This window comes from Oncorhynchus mykiss, chromosome 6, assembly GCF_013265735.2.
Source record: "Oncorhynchus mykiss isolate Arlee chromosome 6, USDA_OmykA_1.1, whole genome shotgun sequence".
In the NCBI taxonomy this organism is placed as follows: Eukaryota; Metazoa; Chordata; class Actinopteri; order Salmoniformes; family Salmonidae; genus Oncorhynchus; species Oncorhynchus mykiss.
In genome coordinates, this window is record NC_048570.1 from 46,630,363 (window position 1) to 46,647,276 (window position 16,914).

Sequence of the window (16,914 nt, forward strand, 5' to 3'; positions counted from 1 at the left end):
AACGTTGGTGGATGGAGCGAGACATGATGTCCCAGATGTGCTCAATTCGATTCAGGTCTGGGGAACGGGCGGGCCAGTCCATAGCAGCAATGCCTTCCTCTTGCAGGAACTGCTGACACACTCCAGCCACATGAGGTCTAGCATTGTCTTGCATTAGGAGGAACCCAGGGCCAACCGCACCAGCATATGGTCTCACAAGGGGTCTGAGGATCTCATCTCGGTACCTAATGGCAGTCAGGCTACCTCTGGCGAGCACACGGAGGGCTGTGCGACCCCCCCCAAAGAAATGCCACCCCACACCATAACTGACCCTCCGCCAAACCGGTCATGCTGGAGGATGTTGCAGGCAGCAGAACGTTCTCCACGGCGTCTCCAGACTGTCACGTCTGTCACATGTGCTCAGTGTGAACCTGCTTTCATCTGTGAAGAGCACAGGGCGCCAGTGGCGAATTTGCCAATCTTGGTGTTCTCTGGCAAATGAAAAACATCCTGTACAGTGTTGGGCTGTAAGCACAACCCCCTCCTGTGGACGTCGGGCCCTCATACCACCCTCATGGAGTCTGTTTCTGACCGTTTGAGCAGACACATCCACATTTGTGGCCTGCTGGAGGTCATTTCAAATCAAATCAAATTTTATTTGTCACATACACATGGTTAGCAGATGTTAATGCGAGTGTAGCGAAATGCTTGTGCTTCTAGTTCCGACAATGCAGTAATAATCAACAAGTAATCTAGCTAACAATTCCAAAACTACTACCTTATAGACACAAGTGTAAGGGGATAAAGAATATGTACATAAAGATATATGAATGAGTGATGGTACAGAGCGGCATAGGCAAGATACAGTAGATGGTATTGAGTGCAGTATATACATATGAGATGAGTATGTAAACAAAGTGGCATAGTTAAAGTGGCTAGTGATACATGTATTACATAAAGATGCAGTAGATGATATAGAGTACAGTATATACATATACATATGAGATGAATAATGTAGGGTATGTAAACATTATATTAGGTAGCATTGTTTAAAGTGGCTAGTGATATATTTTTACATCATTTCCCATCAATTCCCATTATTAAAGTGGCTGGAGTTGAGTCAGTGCTCTGGCAGTGCTCCTCCTGCTACTCCTTGCACAAAGGCGGAGGTAGCGGTCCTGCTGCTGGGTTGTTGCCCTCCTACGGCCTCCTCCACGTCTCCTGATGTACTGGCCTGTCTCCTGGTAGCGCCTCCATGCTCTTGACACTACGCTGACAGACACAGCAAACCTTCTTGCCACAGCTCCATCCTGGATGAGCTGCACTACCTGAGCCACTTGTGTGGGTTGTAGACTCCGTCTCATGCTACCACTAGAGTGAAAGCACCGCCAGCATTCAAAAGTGACCAAAACATCAGCCAGGAAGCATAGGAACTGAGAAGTGTGGTCCCCACCTGCAGAACCACTCCTTTATTGGGGGTGTCTTGCTAATTGCCTATAATTTCCACCTGTTGTCTATTCCATTTGCACAACAGCATGTGAAATTTATTGTCAATCAGTGTTGCTTCCTAAGTGGACAGTTTGATTTCACAGAAGTGTGATTGACTTGGAGTTACATTGTGTTGTTTAAGTGTTCCCTTTATTTTTTTGAGCAGCGTATATCTCTCAGAATATCATAATGGCCCTGCAAATTTGACTTTCTCCACTTCTGCTCTGCCTTTCTGCACTTTCTCTTTAATTTATTAGTTTCCTCACTCATCCAAGGGGCTTTCCGTTTGGACGTGGCCTTTTCCAACTTTACTAGAGCTTTGGCATCAATTGTTGTTATTAAAGTTATCAAATAAATCATCACAAAAGGAAGGCAGAATATGTGATGGAGCATTGTTCATACATAGGGTTGCACATTTTGGAGAATATTCATAGGTGGAAACTTTTCTTGGGAATTAATGGGAATATATGGGAATTAACGGGAATATATGCACATTAACCTCTTAGAACTACCCATCCAGGATCCGGTAGAATTGTCATCAACTACACTAATTAGCATAGTGCAACGGCCAAATAATCTTACTAGAAAATATTCATATTCATGAAATCACAAGTGAAATATAGCGAAACACAGCTTAGCCTTTGTTAATCACCCTGACGTCTCAGATTTTGAAATTATGCTTAACAGCCAAAGCAAGACAAGCGTTTGTGTAAGTTTATCGATAGCCTAGCATAGCATTATGTCCAGCTAGCAGCAGGAAGCTTGGTCACGAAAATCAGAAAAGCAATCAAATTAACCGTTTACCTTTGATGATCTTCGGATGTTTTCACTGACAAGACTCCCAGTTAGACAGCAAATGTTCCTTTTGTTCCATAAAGATTATTTTTATACCCAAAATACCTCCTTTTGTTGGTCACGTTATGTTGAGAAATCCACCGGAAATAGCGGTCACGACAATCCAAATTATATCCATAATATCGACAGAAACATGGCAAACGTTTTTTATAATCAATCCTCAAGGTGTTTTTCAAATATCTATTCGATAATATGTCAACCGGGACAATTGACTTTTCAGTAGGACCGAGAGGAAAAATGGCTGCCTCTTGTCTTTTACGCAAGAATCACTCTGAGAGCCCTCAGCTGGCCACTTACGCAATGTGGTCCTTTACGCTCATTCTTCAACATAAAGGCGTGAAACTACGTCTAAAGGCTGTAGACACATTAGGGAATACGTAGAAAAAGGAATCTGGTTGATATCCCTTTCAATGGCCAATAGGGTTGCATAGGAACACAACGGTTTCAAAATATGAGTCACTTCCTGATTGGATTTTTCTTAGGCTTTCGCCTGCAATATCAGTTCTGTTATACTCACAGACAATATTTTTACAGTTTTGGAAACTTTAGTGGTTTCTATCCTAAGCTGAATTGAAATGTTTCTGTCTCCATATAATATGGTAAATAAAATCAGCAAAGAAATGTACGTCCTCTCACTGTCAACTGCTTTGGGAGAGGGGTGGTCGCTGCTCCTGCTGACTCCATTCAAGGGTGCGGGCTTCTGTTATGAATTCGATGAATGGTGAGTGGAGGAGTTAAGCGCAGAGAGCAGGTATTTCCGTACGTGGATATTTTATTCCAAAGACAGCGGAGACACGGACATGCAAAACACAAGGGTGCATGAAACAACCCGTCCAAAATACACAGGACTAAAACTGTCCGGAAAAGAGAGAACAAAAGGAAAGGGAATCGATGGTAGCTAATAGGCCGGCGACGACGACCGCCGAGCGCCGCCCGAACAGGAAGAGGCACCATCTTCAGCGGGATTCGTGACAGCCTGTAGGACTTGCCTTGTTGATAGTGTTGTTAAGAAGGCAGGGCATCGCTTTATTATAGACAGACTTCTCCCCATCTTAGCTACTACTGCATTAATATGTTTTGACCATGACAGTTAACAATCTAGTGTTTCTCCAAGCAGTTTGGTCACCTCAACTTGCTCAATTTCCACATTATTTATTACAAGATTTAGTTGCGGTTTAGGGTTTAGTGAGTGTTTTGTTCCAAATACAATGCTTCTAGTTTTAGAAATATTTAGGACTAACTCATCCCTTGCCACCCACTCTGAAATGAACTGCAGCTCTTTGTTAAGTGTTGCAGTCATTTCAGTTGCTGTAGTAGCTGATGTGTATTGCGTTGAGTCATCCGCATACATAGACACTCTGGCTTTACTCAACGTTGGTGGCATGTCGTTAGTAAAAATGTAAAAAAGCAAGGGGCCTAAACAGCTACCCTGGGGAATTCCTGTTTCTAACTCGGTTATAATTTAGAGGCTTATTATAGCAGGGGGTGTAAAGCATAACACATACTTTTTCCAGCAGCAGACTATGATCAATAATGTTAACAATGAGGTAAGGTATGGCGGAAGTTTATGCAATGAGGCTTTATAGACAAAAAGAGCGCACTGCATCGATCTTCGACACTTCAAAGAGGGCCAGCCTACTTTCTAATATAACATGTAATTGATGTGTACTGAACATATCACCCGTAATAAAGCGCAATGCGCTATGATAAACTACATCCAATGGCTTCGATACATTCATATAGACGATATCGCTATAGTTAATAACCGGAATGAATGTTGACTTAATTATTTGTTTTCTGCTATTTAATGAAAGACAGGACCTGTTCCTATAGATGGGGTATATATTAATTCTTAATTTAACTAATTCATCAACTTGTTTTTTGAAAGATAGCTTTTTGTCAATCCAGATGCCCAGATATTAATAAGTGGGCTCCATCCAAATCAGACACATTTTTACGTAATTTGGTAAATAACATACTTGGTTTTACCTGTATTAAGTACCAATTTCAGTTCATCAAAGGTTTTCTGTTGTGAAATAAAGGCAGATTGAAGCTCTGACCGAGCTTGGTCAGCTGTGGGGCAATGGCATACACCACAGTATCATCTGCATACAGGTGAAAGTAAAAAAATGTGTGTGTGTGTAGGTCAGGGGATAAGAGGGAGCTGTTCTGTGACCTATCGGGCTTCCCAGTGCTCCAGGAGAGGAGAGTCGAGATCCAATCGGTTCTGACTGAGATACAAGACCACCGGACAGAGGTCCGATACACACTCAGGACCCCCACACTGGACTACGTCAGAGTCAGTGGACAAGAGGTAACATAGAGAGAGAGACTATGTGTTGTGTGTGACAGAAGCTGCGGGTGGACAGGGGAGTGTGTGTCTGTTTGTGTTAGGCGGAGACTAATGTAATTTTAGCCATATTCCCACTACAAGATATGAAGGAGAGTCTGAGGATAGGAGTGGCGAAAGATAATTCTACTTTTCAATTCACATTACAGCCTTGCCTTTCGTTGTGGCTGGCAATGTGACATACTTGGTCCGCAGCTCAAAATTACAATTTTACAATTAAAAACTAAAAATTGTGTTTTAATTGAGAAACAGGCATTGGTCTGAAGCCAATAAAGATAGGAAATTCACTTGAGCACCACAATGCCTACTCCACCCATGCTCAGCCAAGGTTCTCCAGCACACAACTTTGACTTACTACAGTAGCTATGTTGGTCTATTGTAGACAAAAGCACAGTTGCTTTAACAGCATGTATTCATCAAGTAGCGTTAAATTCACACGTTGGATGGCTAGGCTACCTAGGCCTTTTGAATCCAAAATTATTGACTGGAATTAATTAATCAATCATCACAATAGTGATGGCATACTGGATGAGTATCTTTTTAATTACAGCTGCAAAGGCTTACACAATGCCACCCTACATACAGCAAGCTCAACCCTGTTTTTGTCCAATCGCAGTTGTTGTCTGTTTTAAGGGTTTTACTTTTTTCATCTTTTTTCCAGTATTTTTTTTTTTTACCATATGACCTAATTATTAATTTAATCCCACATAAAAATGTTTCTACAGCTGATTTATTACTATGTCCTGCGCTAAAACTAGGATCCGGAGTTGGTTAGGTTAGCATACTACCAGATCAGGAAAAACCCCACCACCACTCTGGGACCTGTGGTTCCACCTCTGAAATCACACAATGTTACAAATTAAACAACATATCCTATTTGTATGCTCTATATTTTCCATGTTTTTGGTGGTGGGGATGGACTTCCATAGTTTTACGAGGCTCTGTGCAGCCGGCGGCTACTGCGACAATTTCAGAATGTAACAGGCACTTAAGGAAAAAATCTATAAAACAAGTCTCAAATATTAGGAAAATGTCTATACATTTCAACTGTTTAAAAAAACATTGCACTGCTATTACCATTTATATTGTTGGAGTGTTAACTCAATGAGACAATTCTGTTTACACTGCCCTGCTTCAAGTGGTTGGGCGAGTGTCATGCGCTACTTCCAGAGATAGTGGTCGAGACGTAGCAAGTACGCAAGTTTGCATTTGAGTAATATGTGTAGCCTATGGTATTTTTACAAAAAGTTTACTAAGTGTGAAGAGGCCTTTTGTGTAGGTGGCTGAGTCACAGTGGTGATCTAATTTAGGCGTGTGTGTATGTTTGCGAGAAAAGCTGCGGGTGAATAGGTGAGTGTATGTGTTTGTGTTAGGCGGGCACTGATGGCCTCATTTTCTGTAGGTGGCTAGGTCACAGTTGGGATCTGATTTTAGTTGTGTATGTGTGTCTGACTTTTTAACTGCTTAAATGTAACCTAATGTAATTCCCCAAAGTAATTATTTATCATAAGAGGGCCATAAACCAGGGTTTCCCAAACTTAACCCTTAACACTACACAGCTGATTCAAATAATCAAAGCTTGATGATGAGTTGTTTGTTTGAATCAGCTATGTAGTGCTACAGCAAAAACCAAAATGTGCACCCAAAGTAGGCCCCAGGACCGAGTTTGGGAAAACCTGCCACAAACAATAATTAGTAATGCTGCAAGAAAGGTTCAAATCTCACCTTACTGGTAAAAAAAATAGTTATACATTGCTGAGGTGTAGTCACTTTTGAAGACACAAGCTCAAGTACACAGTACAAATATGAAAATAGGGTTCAGCCAGGAGTTGATGGACAGTCGGAAGAGCGAATGAAATGGTAGGAGGGACATCCTAGCTTCAAATGGTGTCAGATTTCACATCCTGCGTCACACAGGCAGAAGAGACAAAATCCTTTCTGAAAGAATCAGGGCTACCTCTCAATGCAAGCCATTTCGATCTGTGGTGTCCACATATCGATTTATAAGCGCAAATGTCTGTCCTAACCGGTACCAGAACCACGCAGGTCCCCAAAACAGGGGACTTTACATCTTTAAGGCTTGTTTGTGTGTTTTAATCAAATTGACGTTGTCTCTGTCTGCAGGCAAGTTATTTATCTCCCCTCCTGTTCTACCTTCTAAACTCTCTCCATCCTTCTCTCTCCCCCTACATCCCTCTCTTCCTGCTTCCCTCTTTGCCTCCCCCATCCCAGTTCTTGATAGAGGTAAAGAACTCTATGGTGTCTGTGGTTCCGTCCGACTGGGTTAAGATCAGCAGGTGAGAACACAGAGAGGACAGAGACGGGAGTTTTACACATTTTGTCACATTTTATTTATCTGTTCTAATCAGTGTTGTCTCTTCCTGTTATGTCTACCTTTCCCCTCTGTCTCATTTCTCTGACCACCGTCTTGTAAGATAGAGGTCCTGACAGGAAATTGTGATATTTTTTTTAGCTGGGAAATTAAATTAAAGGCCATGATCTATGACTGAGGATGAATTGCTCTCTCTCCCCCTCCCTCCTTCCCCCTACTCCCTTCAAGTACTAAGGCAGTGAGTAGGTACCAGTCTCCGTACCTGATAGGAAGATGTAGGAGTCTGTCCCAGCTCAGAGAACAGCTGCTCATCGACAGCCAGAAAGAATGGACTAACTTCCTACAGTATGTATCCTTTATTCATCACCTACAGTACATCAATTTCATGTTGTTGACATCCATCCAAAGTGGGGAGAGGGTTGATGTGTAAAACAGCAGAAATTCCAATGGGAGGTATAAGACCTAGTTTAAAGGGGCTGCATGTAACATTTCCACCGGCAACTAACACCAACTGTCAATTACATATCAATAGTAGCAAAGTTCTAGAAAGAGTAAAACATACTTTTTAGAACACCGCACAACGCAGCTAATTAGCATTTCACTTCTAATTAGCATTTTTACTGGTTCTACAAGCCAGTCCAGCTGATAAGGTAAGAAGCAGTAATAAGCCATTTTAGGTGTTTTAAAGTGACCTTAAAAAAAAAACGCATGAAAAAATCTCATTTAAAGACATCCTTCCCGCCAACCCGCCATGTCAGGTCTCCTGGCACCTCCACTCCTATGAGGGACAGCTCCCCAAATACCAGTCAAAGCTCTTCTCTGTCCTGGCACCACAATGAAGGAACAAGCTCCTTCCTAAAATCCAGACAGCAACCCTGCCCATCTTCCAAAAATGTCTCTTCAAAAGCCTCTTGGTTTAACCCCCAAGCACTCCCTTGCACTAACACTTGCACTTTATTTTCTTACTATCACTGATTGTGCTAATAGCTGTACTTGGAGGAAAGTTTTACTTGCAGCGACTGTGATATGCATATGGTTTACCTACCTTAATGTAACAGTATTTCTTCCGTCGCTCTCCTCGCCACAATGTGGGTTGAACCCTGCACACATCAACAACATTCACCCTCGAAGCACCGTTACCTATCGCTCCACAACAACTACTTCAAGGTCTTGGAGTGAGTGACTAGGGCTGTTGCGGTGACTGTATTACCGCCACACCGACAGTCATGAGTCATGACCGCAGTAAAATTCCATGTCACGGGAATCTCCTCTTATGCACTCTGGACAAGCTTTGGTAGTACCCAACTTGGTAATGACCATCAGGTCCTAATGGCCTGGTACACGGGGCTCTATTGTTTCTCTAACCATTGGTATCAATGCAAATGCAATCGAAAATCACATCAAACATTTATCATCAAAACAGTATCATGCTTTTAAAACTCACCTCGCTGTGCTGATCAATTTCAGTGTAAAAAATGGTTGTTGTGGATGTTTTTTCAAAGTCTAACAGAACGAAATGGACAGCGCTTCCTAAGGTGATGATTAATTTAAAACACCCACACGCATATTAGAGTTTATGCATAGGCTTATGAGCCTAAGCCCCCCCCCCCACCAAAAAACAAACTTTGATTAATGATTGTGCCGTTATACAATACATAGCCTACCACATAGTACCCATGCCAGACAAACAAAACTGATTTAAGACGGTACATAATAGGTCTAGCCCAGTGGGGGGGCTTGCTTGTCTGCATTTATTTTGACATTAATACGTGTCACATATCAGTTTGCCAATGAATCCGCATACAAACATGGTCTCTTTGTTTTCTTGAGTAAAACAGCTCCAAAATGCAGGTGTTTCAGCCTAGCTCAGTTCTTTCTGTGGTGGTGTGGCAAGCCAGCAGAAAATACAGAGCGTTGAGCTGTGATTGGCACTGTTCTGTCACTCATGGGGACACTACGTCACCGCCAAGTCTAAGGATTGAGCTAGAAACTTGTAGCCCCTTGGATGCTGCCATAGAGTTACATTAGAAGTGCCCATCCAAGAAGGCTCAAGGTCATTGGCCACAGATAAAAAATCTTCAAATCACATTATATGTACTTAAGCAAGTCAGCCATATCAGCTTTGTTTTTTTTTAAAGGCAGTAAATGAGGCTGAATTAACTGTTTCGCTGCCAGACAAGGTACCACTGATAGCCAGATGTAACAGTGGTAAGGTATTGGGACTGCTGTTGGGACAGCATTATGTAGGCCCTAACAGTTTGCGGGCACCGTTTGTCACTGTTATAGTGCACTTAATGTATTGTTTAGTGTTGTGTTGTCTAGTGGCTTTGCTGGCATGCATCCCACTTTTCTATATTTTTTTTGCCCCACCAAGATTTACATGCTAAAATCGCCTCTAGTCTAGCCTATTCTCGAAAATTAAACAAATTTGAATAATAATAAAGTGTAGGCTGTATTTTTATTTATACTGGATGGACTTAATGCTTTCTATCCAGCAGTCTGGGAGAGAACGCATAGCCCTGGGCAACGCTGTTGGTTCATTGATTGTGCAGGGCAGCCTACAGAGTTAGCCTACAATTTGTATTTGTATTTGATTTTGAATAGCCTAGTAATAGGGCATTTTTTAAATTTTCAAAACTAAAATGAATTTAATTTTAGCCATACAGAATATCTCACTGTGCATTTCCATCTCCTCCTCTCTCTCCTTTATTCCTTTCTAGAGTGCTCAGAGGGGCTGTCAACAGTTTAGTGAAATATGTTTTCGTACGAAAACATGTTACTATCGATGTTCCCGAACAGATTTCACTTGGTTTCCCAAATTAAGCACTGAGTAGCAGCAGGAACAGGGTTGGAGCAGCTCATATGAAGCACATACTTCGCTCTAAAACTGAAGAGCCTACTCGGCATCATTGACGATCCCTCAGACGATCCCGCAGGTGAAGAAGCTGGATGTGGAGGTCCTGGGCTGGCTTGGTTACATGTGGTGCCACTCCTGTCAGGTGGATGGATTATTTTGGCAAAGGAGAAATGCTCACTGACGGGGATGTAAACAAATTTGTGCACAAAATTTGAATTAAATAATATTTTTGTGTGTATGGAACATTTCTGGGATCTTTTATTTCAGCTCATGAAACATGGGGAACCACACTTTACATGTTGTGTTTATCTTTTTGTTCAGTATATCGAAATACATTTTACATATTAGTAAAGACAAGATTAAATTGAGTATAGTCTGATGGGTAAAAATATGATCACTTGGAGTGAACAGATGTGCAGCTTAAGGCAAGGAACAGAGCGCAAGCTTTGTGACTTTCAAATCATTAATAGTCGCATCATGCAGCTGTCGTGGAATTATTCTAATCAAAAGGAGACTTTTAGATTTCTTCAAAACAATCAAACTTTATTATTTATTTACTGCAGTAACGGAGCTTGTCAATGACCCACCTGTACAGTAAGTGATTTGTTGAGAGCCCAAACAGCAGAACTAAGCCACAGCATTTTATAACAAAGTCCCTCCTCCTGGATATTCATGAAAATCACAGATGAGAGAATTTACACAGGTACATTTTGCTCTCATGCAACATACGTCAAGATTTACATGGCGCTAAATATCTGTCTATAGTTAATTTACTTCTTTCTTATACAGAAATACTAATGCAACATAGACACTAGGTCCTTTCCTTAAATAAACTGGAGATTGGGTCTCCCTGGCACTGACAGACAGACACTAATGGAAGGGATTGTTGTTTTATCACCAAGCCATCGTAAATCTACTGTCAATGTTAAATCTCAGAGGCTTCTCTCTCCACACAGACACATAAGAGTTCTAAGAACTCTATTATGTTGCCTCTAAGAAATACAGACAGTGTAAGTACTAATATAGGCTTACATTCTAATATAAAAGTAATGTGATTAACATAATGTTGTAATTCTACGACACAGCCCATAATTTCTAATACACAAACAAAGGTTTGTGTCTCTCACAACTTAAGTTTCCAAATATCTCTAAATCTAGCATATATGACCTGTTTCAAATGATCACTTTTACAACTTCATATGAGCACTCGCTCCGGAATGGGAAAAATATCCTTTCTATTTTATTCAACTAAGTTCAATTATATTCTTCTTACTATAAACTCATATCATATAAAATAGTGGCATGGGACTTCTAAGCATATCTTGTCTGCTAAATGAACAAGCCTATAGCCTATGACATGTAGCAGAGCCAGAAAACATACAGTAGGCCAACTCATATTCTGTTCTTCTGAAATACATTTTCTCTTTATCATAATGTTTTTTTTTTAGACCTGACCAAAATAAATAATGGATTTATTGTGATGGTGTATATTAAATAGGATTTTTTATTCAACTTTTTTAGGTGTATATAGGTGTTCCAAATAGGTGCACATCGCTAACTAGCTAGCCATTTCACACTGGTTACACTCACCCCCTTTTGACCTTCTCCACAGCAACCAGTGATCCGGGTCAACAGCATCAATCTAACAGTATTGCTTATGTCCCTCTCCTCGCTCCATAAAAGCCTCGACCCTTGCAGAGCAAGGGAAACAACTACTTCAAGGTCTTGGTGCGAGTGAAGTCACCAATTGAAACGATACTAGTGCGCACCACTAACTAGCTAGCTATTTCACACCGATTACATTAAGACAACCGCATTTCACTTTTGGTGCTAACTTTTGGTAGTTTTGTCTGTTCCCCTTCTATACTCAAACTCTCTCTCTCTCTCTCCTGCTCTCAGTCAGTTTGGGGAGTACTACCACACTATGAAGAAGGCTGTTGGTAACTTAGCAACAGTGGACTGCCTGTTCTCATTGGCTGAGGTCGCTAAGCAGAGGAACTACTGCAGGTAATCACTCTGATGACCTTTACCTTAGAGGTGTGTGTGTGTGTGTGTGTGTGTGTGTGTGTGTGTGTGTGTGTGTGTGTGTGTGTGTGTGTGTGTGTGTGTGTGTTAGTTACAGTTTTAAACAGCCTGTGAGGAGGAGTGGACTGGGCCCAGAAGGCTTAGCTCTACTGCCAACTGCACCCTAAACATCTCCCTCTCTCTATCCATCTCTGTGTCCCTCTCTCGCCAACTACACCCCCTACTTCTCACCTCAGAGTATATAACTGTGTTCTCTCCCAGGCCGGTGTTGTGTGAGGGAGACCGTCAGATCGTGATCAGGGACGGCAGACATCCTGTGATAGACCTACTGATGGGAGAGCACACACAATATGTCCCCAACAACACAGAATTACAGGTATACAGACAAACACACACACAAACTGGTGTAGATTAATCCTTCTCTCTGTGAAATGCAAAAGGCGCCAATAGGAATCCGAGCCAAGCTCTCATACTGCCCACCCAATCACTGTACAAATCAAATCAAATTTTATTTGTCACATACACATGGTTAGCAGATGTTAATGCGAGTGTAGCGAAATGCTTGTGCTTCTAGTTCCGACAATGCAGTAATAATCAACAAGTAATCTAGCTAACAATTCCAAAACTACTACCTTATAGACAGACACAAGTGTAAGGGGATAAAGAATATGTACATAAAGATATATGAATGAGTGATGGTACAGAGCGGCATAGGCAAGATACAGTAGATGGTATTGAGTGCAGTATATACATATGAGATGAGTATGTAAACAAAGTGGCATAGTTAAAGTGGCTAGTGATACATGTATTACATAAAGATGCAGTAGATGATATAGAGTACAGTATATACATATACATATGAGATGAATAATGTAGGGTATGTAAACATTATATTAGGTAGCATTGTTTAAAGTGGCTAGTGATATATTTGACATAAGTTGAGTTGAGTCAGTGTGTTGGCAGCAGCCACTCAATGTTAGTGGTGGCTGTTTAACAGTCTGATGGCCTTGAGATAGAAGCTGTTTTCAGTCTCTCGGTCCCAGCTTTGATGCACCTGTACTGACCTCGCCTTCTGGATGATAGCGGGGTGAACAGGCAGTGGCTCGGGTGGTTGTTGTTCTTGATGATCTTTATGGCCTTCCTGTGACATCGGGTGGTGTAGGTGTCTTGGAGGGCAGGTAGTTTGCCCCCGGTGATGCATTGTGCAGACCTCACTACCCTCTGGAGAGCCTTACGGTTGTGGGCGGAGCAGTTGCCGTACCAGCCCGACAGGATGCTCTCGATTGTGCATCTGTAGAAGTTTGTGAGTGCTTTTGGTGACAAGCCGAATTTCTTCAGCCTCCTGAGGTTGAAGAGGCGCTGCTGCGCCTTCTTCACGATGCTGTCTGTGTGGGTGGACCAATTCAGTTTGTCTGTGATGTGTACGCCGAGGAACTTAAAACGTACTACCCTCTCCACTACTGTTCCATCGATGTGGATAGGGGGGTGTTCCCTCTGCTGTTTCCTGAAGTCCACAATCATCTCCTTAGTTTTGTTGACGTTGAGTGTGAGATCAGCAATGTAATATCGACCTTTCACTCTCTCCATAAATCGTTCTCTCTCATTCTCTCAAATTTTATTGGTCACATGCTTCTTAAACAACAGGTTAAATGCTTACATTGAAAGTGAAATGTTTACTTATGGGTCCTTTTCCAACAATGTATAGTTTAAGATAAAAAATATAAATAGTGACCCGAGGAATGAATAACAATAACAATTAAAAATAACATGGTACCAGTACCAAGTCGATGTGCGCGGGTGCGAGGTAATTGAGGTAGTTATATACATATAAGTAGGAGTAAAATGACTAGGCAATAGGATAGGTAATAGACTGTAGCGGCAACGTATGTGGAGCAACAGCCTATGTGTGTGGCGTCGGTATGCATGTGTGCGTATGTTTTGTGTGTGTGTGGGTGTAAGTAGTGTGTGTGTGTGTGTGTGGGTAGAGTCCCGTGTGTGTGCGTAGTCAGTGCAAGAGAGAGAGTTCAAAAAAGGGTCAATGCAGGTAGCCATTTGATTAGCTACTGTATTTAGCAGCCTTGTTTAGCGGTCTCATGGCTTGTGGGTAGAAGCTATTCAGGGTTCCTGTTGGTTCCAGACTTCGGACAGTGGGACCGCTTGCCGTGCGTTAGCAGAGAGAACAATCATTGGCTTGGGTGGCTGGAGTTTTTAAAAATGATTGGGCCTTACTCTGACACCGCCTGGTATAGAGGTCCTGGATGGCAGGGAGTCGGCCCAAGTGATGTACTGGGCCGTACTCATCACCTTCCATATCGCCTTGCAATCAGGTGCCTTGCAGTTGCCGTACCAAGCAGTGATGCAGTCAGTCAAGATGCTCTCAATGGTGAAGCTGTAGAACTTTTTGAGGATCTGAGGGCCCATGCCAGATCTTTTCAGCGTCATGAGGGGGAAAGGCACTGTTGTGTCCTCTTCACAACTCGGTGAAGTGGACACCAAGGAATTTGAAGCTCTTGACCTGTTCCACTACAGCCCGATCGATGTAGATGGGGGCGTGCTCGCCCCTCTTTTTCCTGTAGTCAACGAACAGCTCCTTTGTATTGCTGACGTTGAGCAATATTTTGTTGTCCTAGCACCACAACTGCCAGGTCTCTGACCTCCTCCTCTATAGCCTGCCTCATCGTCGTCGGTGATCAGTCCATCCACCGTTGCATCGTCAGCAAACTTGATGACAACGATGAGGCAGATTTTTTTATGGAATATCTACATAGGCGTACAGAAGCCCATTATCAGCAACCATCAATCCTGTGTTCCAATGGCACATTGTGTTAGCTAATCCAAGTTTATCATTTTAAAAGGCTAATTGATCATTAGAAACCCCTTTTTGCAATTATGTTATCACAGCTGGCAGCTTCATTAAATAGTACCCACAAAACACCAGTCTCAACGTCAACAGTGAAGAGGCGACTCCGGGATGCCGGGATTCTAGGCAGAGTTCCTCTGTCCTGTAACAATGTACGCTGAGAGTCGGGAGTCGGGAAGCAAGTTCAGGGAGTGAATACATTGAATAAATAAATGAACAAAACAAGAAACACAAACAGCGCACCGACATGAAACAGGAACAATGATGACTGGGGAAGAAACCATAGGGAATGACATATAAAGGGCAGGTAATCAAGGAGGTGATGGAGTCCAGGTGAGTGTCATTATGCGTGTAACGCTGGTGACAGGTGTGCGCCCTAACGAGTGGCCTGGTGACCTAGAGGCCAGAGAGGGAGCACACGTGACAGTCCAGTGTCTGTGTTCTTTTGCCCATCTTGATCTTTTATTTTTATTGGCCAGTCTGAGATATGGCTTTGTCTTTGCAACTCTGCCTAGAACGCCAACATCCTGGAGTTGCCTCTTCACTGTTGACGTTGAGACTGGAATTTTGCGGGTACTATTATTGAAGCTGCCAGTTGAGGACTTTTGAGGCGTCTGTTTCTCAAACTAGACACTCTAATGTACGTGTCCTTTTGCTCAGTTGTGCACTGGGGCCGCCCACCCCTTTTTCTATTCTGGTTAGAGCCAGTTTGCGCTGTTCTGTGGGAGGGAGTAGTACACAGCGTTGTACGAGATCTTCAGTTTCTTGGCAATTTCTCACGTGGAATAGACTTCATTTCTCAGAACAAGAATAGACTGACAAGTTTCGGGAAAGATCTTTGTTTATGGCCAGTCATCTGTGGATCTGTTGGGGCGGTATGGGAATTAGAGTGGGTCCAGGGTATCTGGGATGATGGTGTTGATGTCAGCCATGACCAGCCTTTCAAAGCATTTCATTGCTATACTGTAGATGTGAGTGCTACAGTCATTTAGGCAGGTTATCTTGGCGGATGTTACCTGTAATCCATTGCTTCTGGTTGGTGAATGTACAGTATGTACAGTCACTGTGGGGAAGACAATGCACAGAATCAATGCACTTATTAATGAAGCCGTTGACTGATATGGGTGAATTCCAGAACATATTCCGGTCTGTGTCAGCGAAACAGTCCTATAGTTTAGCATCTGCTCCATCGGACCACTTCCATATTGAGCGCATCACTGGTACTTCCTGCTTTTTTGTTTTGCTCGTAAGCAGGAAGCAGGAGGATATAGTTATGGTCTGATTTGCCAGAGGAAGGACCTTGTGTCCATTTCAGTGTGTAGAATAAAGGTGATTTTGAGTTTTGTCATCTCAAGTTGTACAGGTGACATGCTGTTTAAAAATGAGGTAAAACGGATTTCAGTTTCCCTCTTATTCTCTTTCATTCTCTCCCTCCAGATAGAGCGAAAGAAGAAATGCATCGATCTCTTTCTGCTCATATGGTCATTACTCTCTATGGACTGTTTATTCATGTTCATAATATTATCATGTTCATATCATGTCCATAAGTGGATAGAAAGATAGTAGGACAGGGACCTCACGATACATACAGTGCCTTGCGAAAGTATTCGGCCCCCTTGAACTTTGCGACCTTTTGCCACATTTCAGGCTTCAAACATAAAGATATAAAACTGTATTTTTTTGTGAAGAATCAACAACAAGTGGGACACAATCATGAAGTGGAACGACATTTATTGGATATTTCAAACTTTTTTAACAAATCAAAAACTGAAAAATTGGGCGTGCAAAATTATTCAGCCCCCTTAAGTTAATACTTTGTAGCGCCACCTTTTGCTGCGATTACAGCTGTAAGTCGCTTGGGGTATGTCTCTATCAGTTTTGCACATCGAGAGACTGACATTTTTTTCCCATTCCTCCTTGCAAAACAGCTCGAGCTCAGTGAGGTTGGATGGAGAGCATTTGTGAACAGCAGTTTTCAGTTCTTTCCACAGATTCTCGATTGGATTCAGGTCTGGACTTTGACTTGGCCATTCTAACACCTGGATATGTTTATTTTTGAACCATTCCATTGTAGATTTTGCTTTATGTTTTGGATCATTGTCTTGTTGGAAGACAAATCTCCGTCCCAGTCTCAGGTCTTTTGCAGACCATCAGGTTTTCTTCCAGAA

The 16,914-nt window shown here is 42.2% G+C and overlaps 1 protein-coding gene across 5 annotated transcripts in view; it reads left to right on the plus strand.

Moving 5' to 3' along the window:
• The window catches only part of msh3 (mutS homolog 3 (E. coli)), a 134,028-nt gene that overhangs the window by 55,428 nt on the left and 61,686 nt on the right, over positions 1–16,914 (plus strand). For all 5 annotated transcript variants that reach the window (XM_036980257.1, XM_021606650.2, XM_021606651.2 and 2 more), the window contains 5 exons: positions 4,468–4,636; positions 6,905–6,969; positions 7,233–7,349; positions 11,761–11,868; positions 12,148–12,262. In XM_036980257.1, the coding sequence (XP_036836152.1) occupies positions 4,468–4,636; positions 6,905–6,969; positions 7,233–7,349; positions 11,761–11,868; positions 12,148–12,262 (574 nt within the window). The remainder of the gene's footprint in view (positions 1–4,467; positions 4,637–6,904; positions 6,970–7,232; positions 7,350–11,760; positions 11,869–12,147; positions 12,263–16,914) is intronic.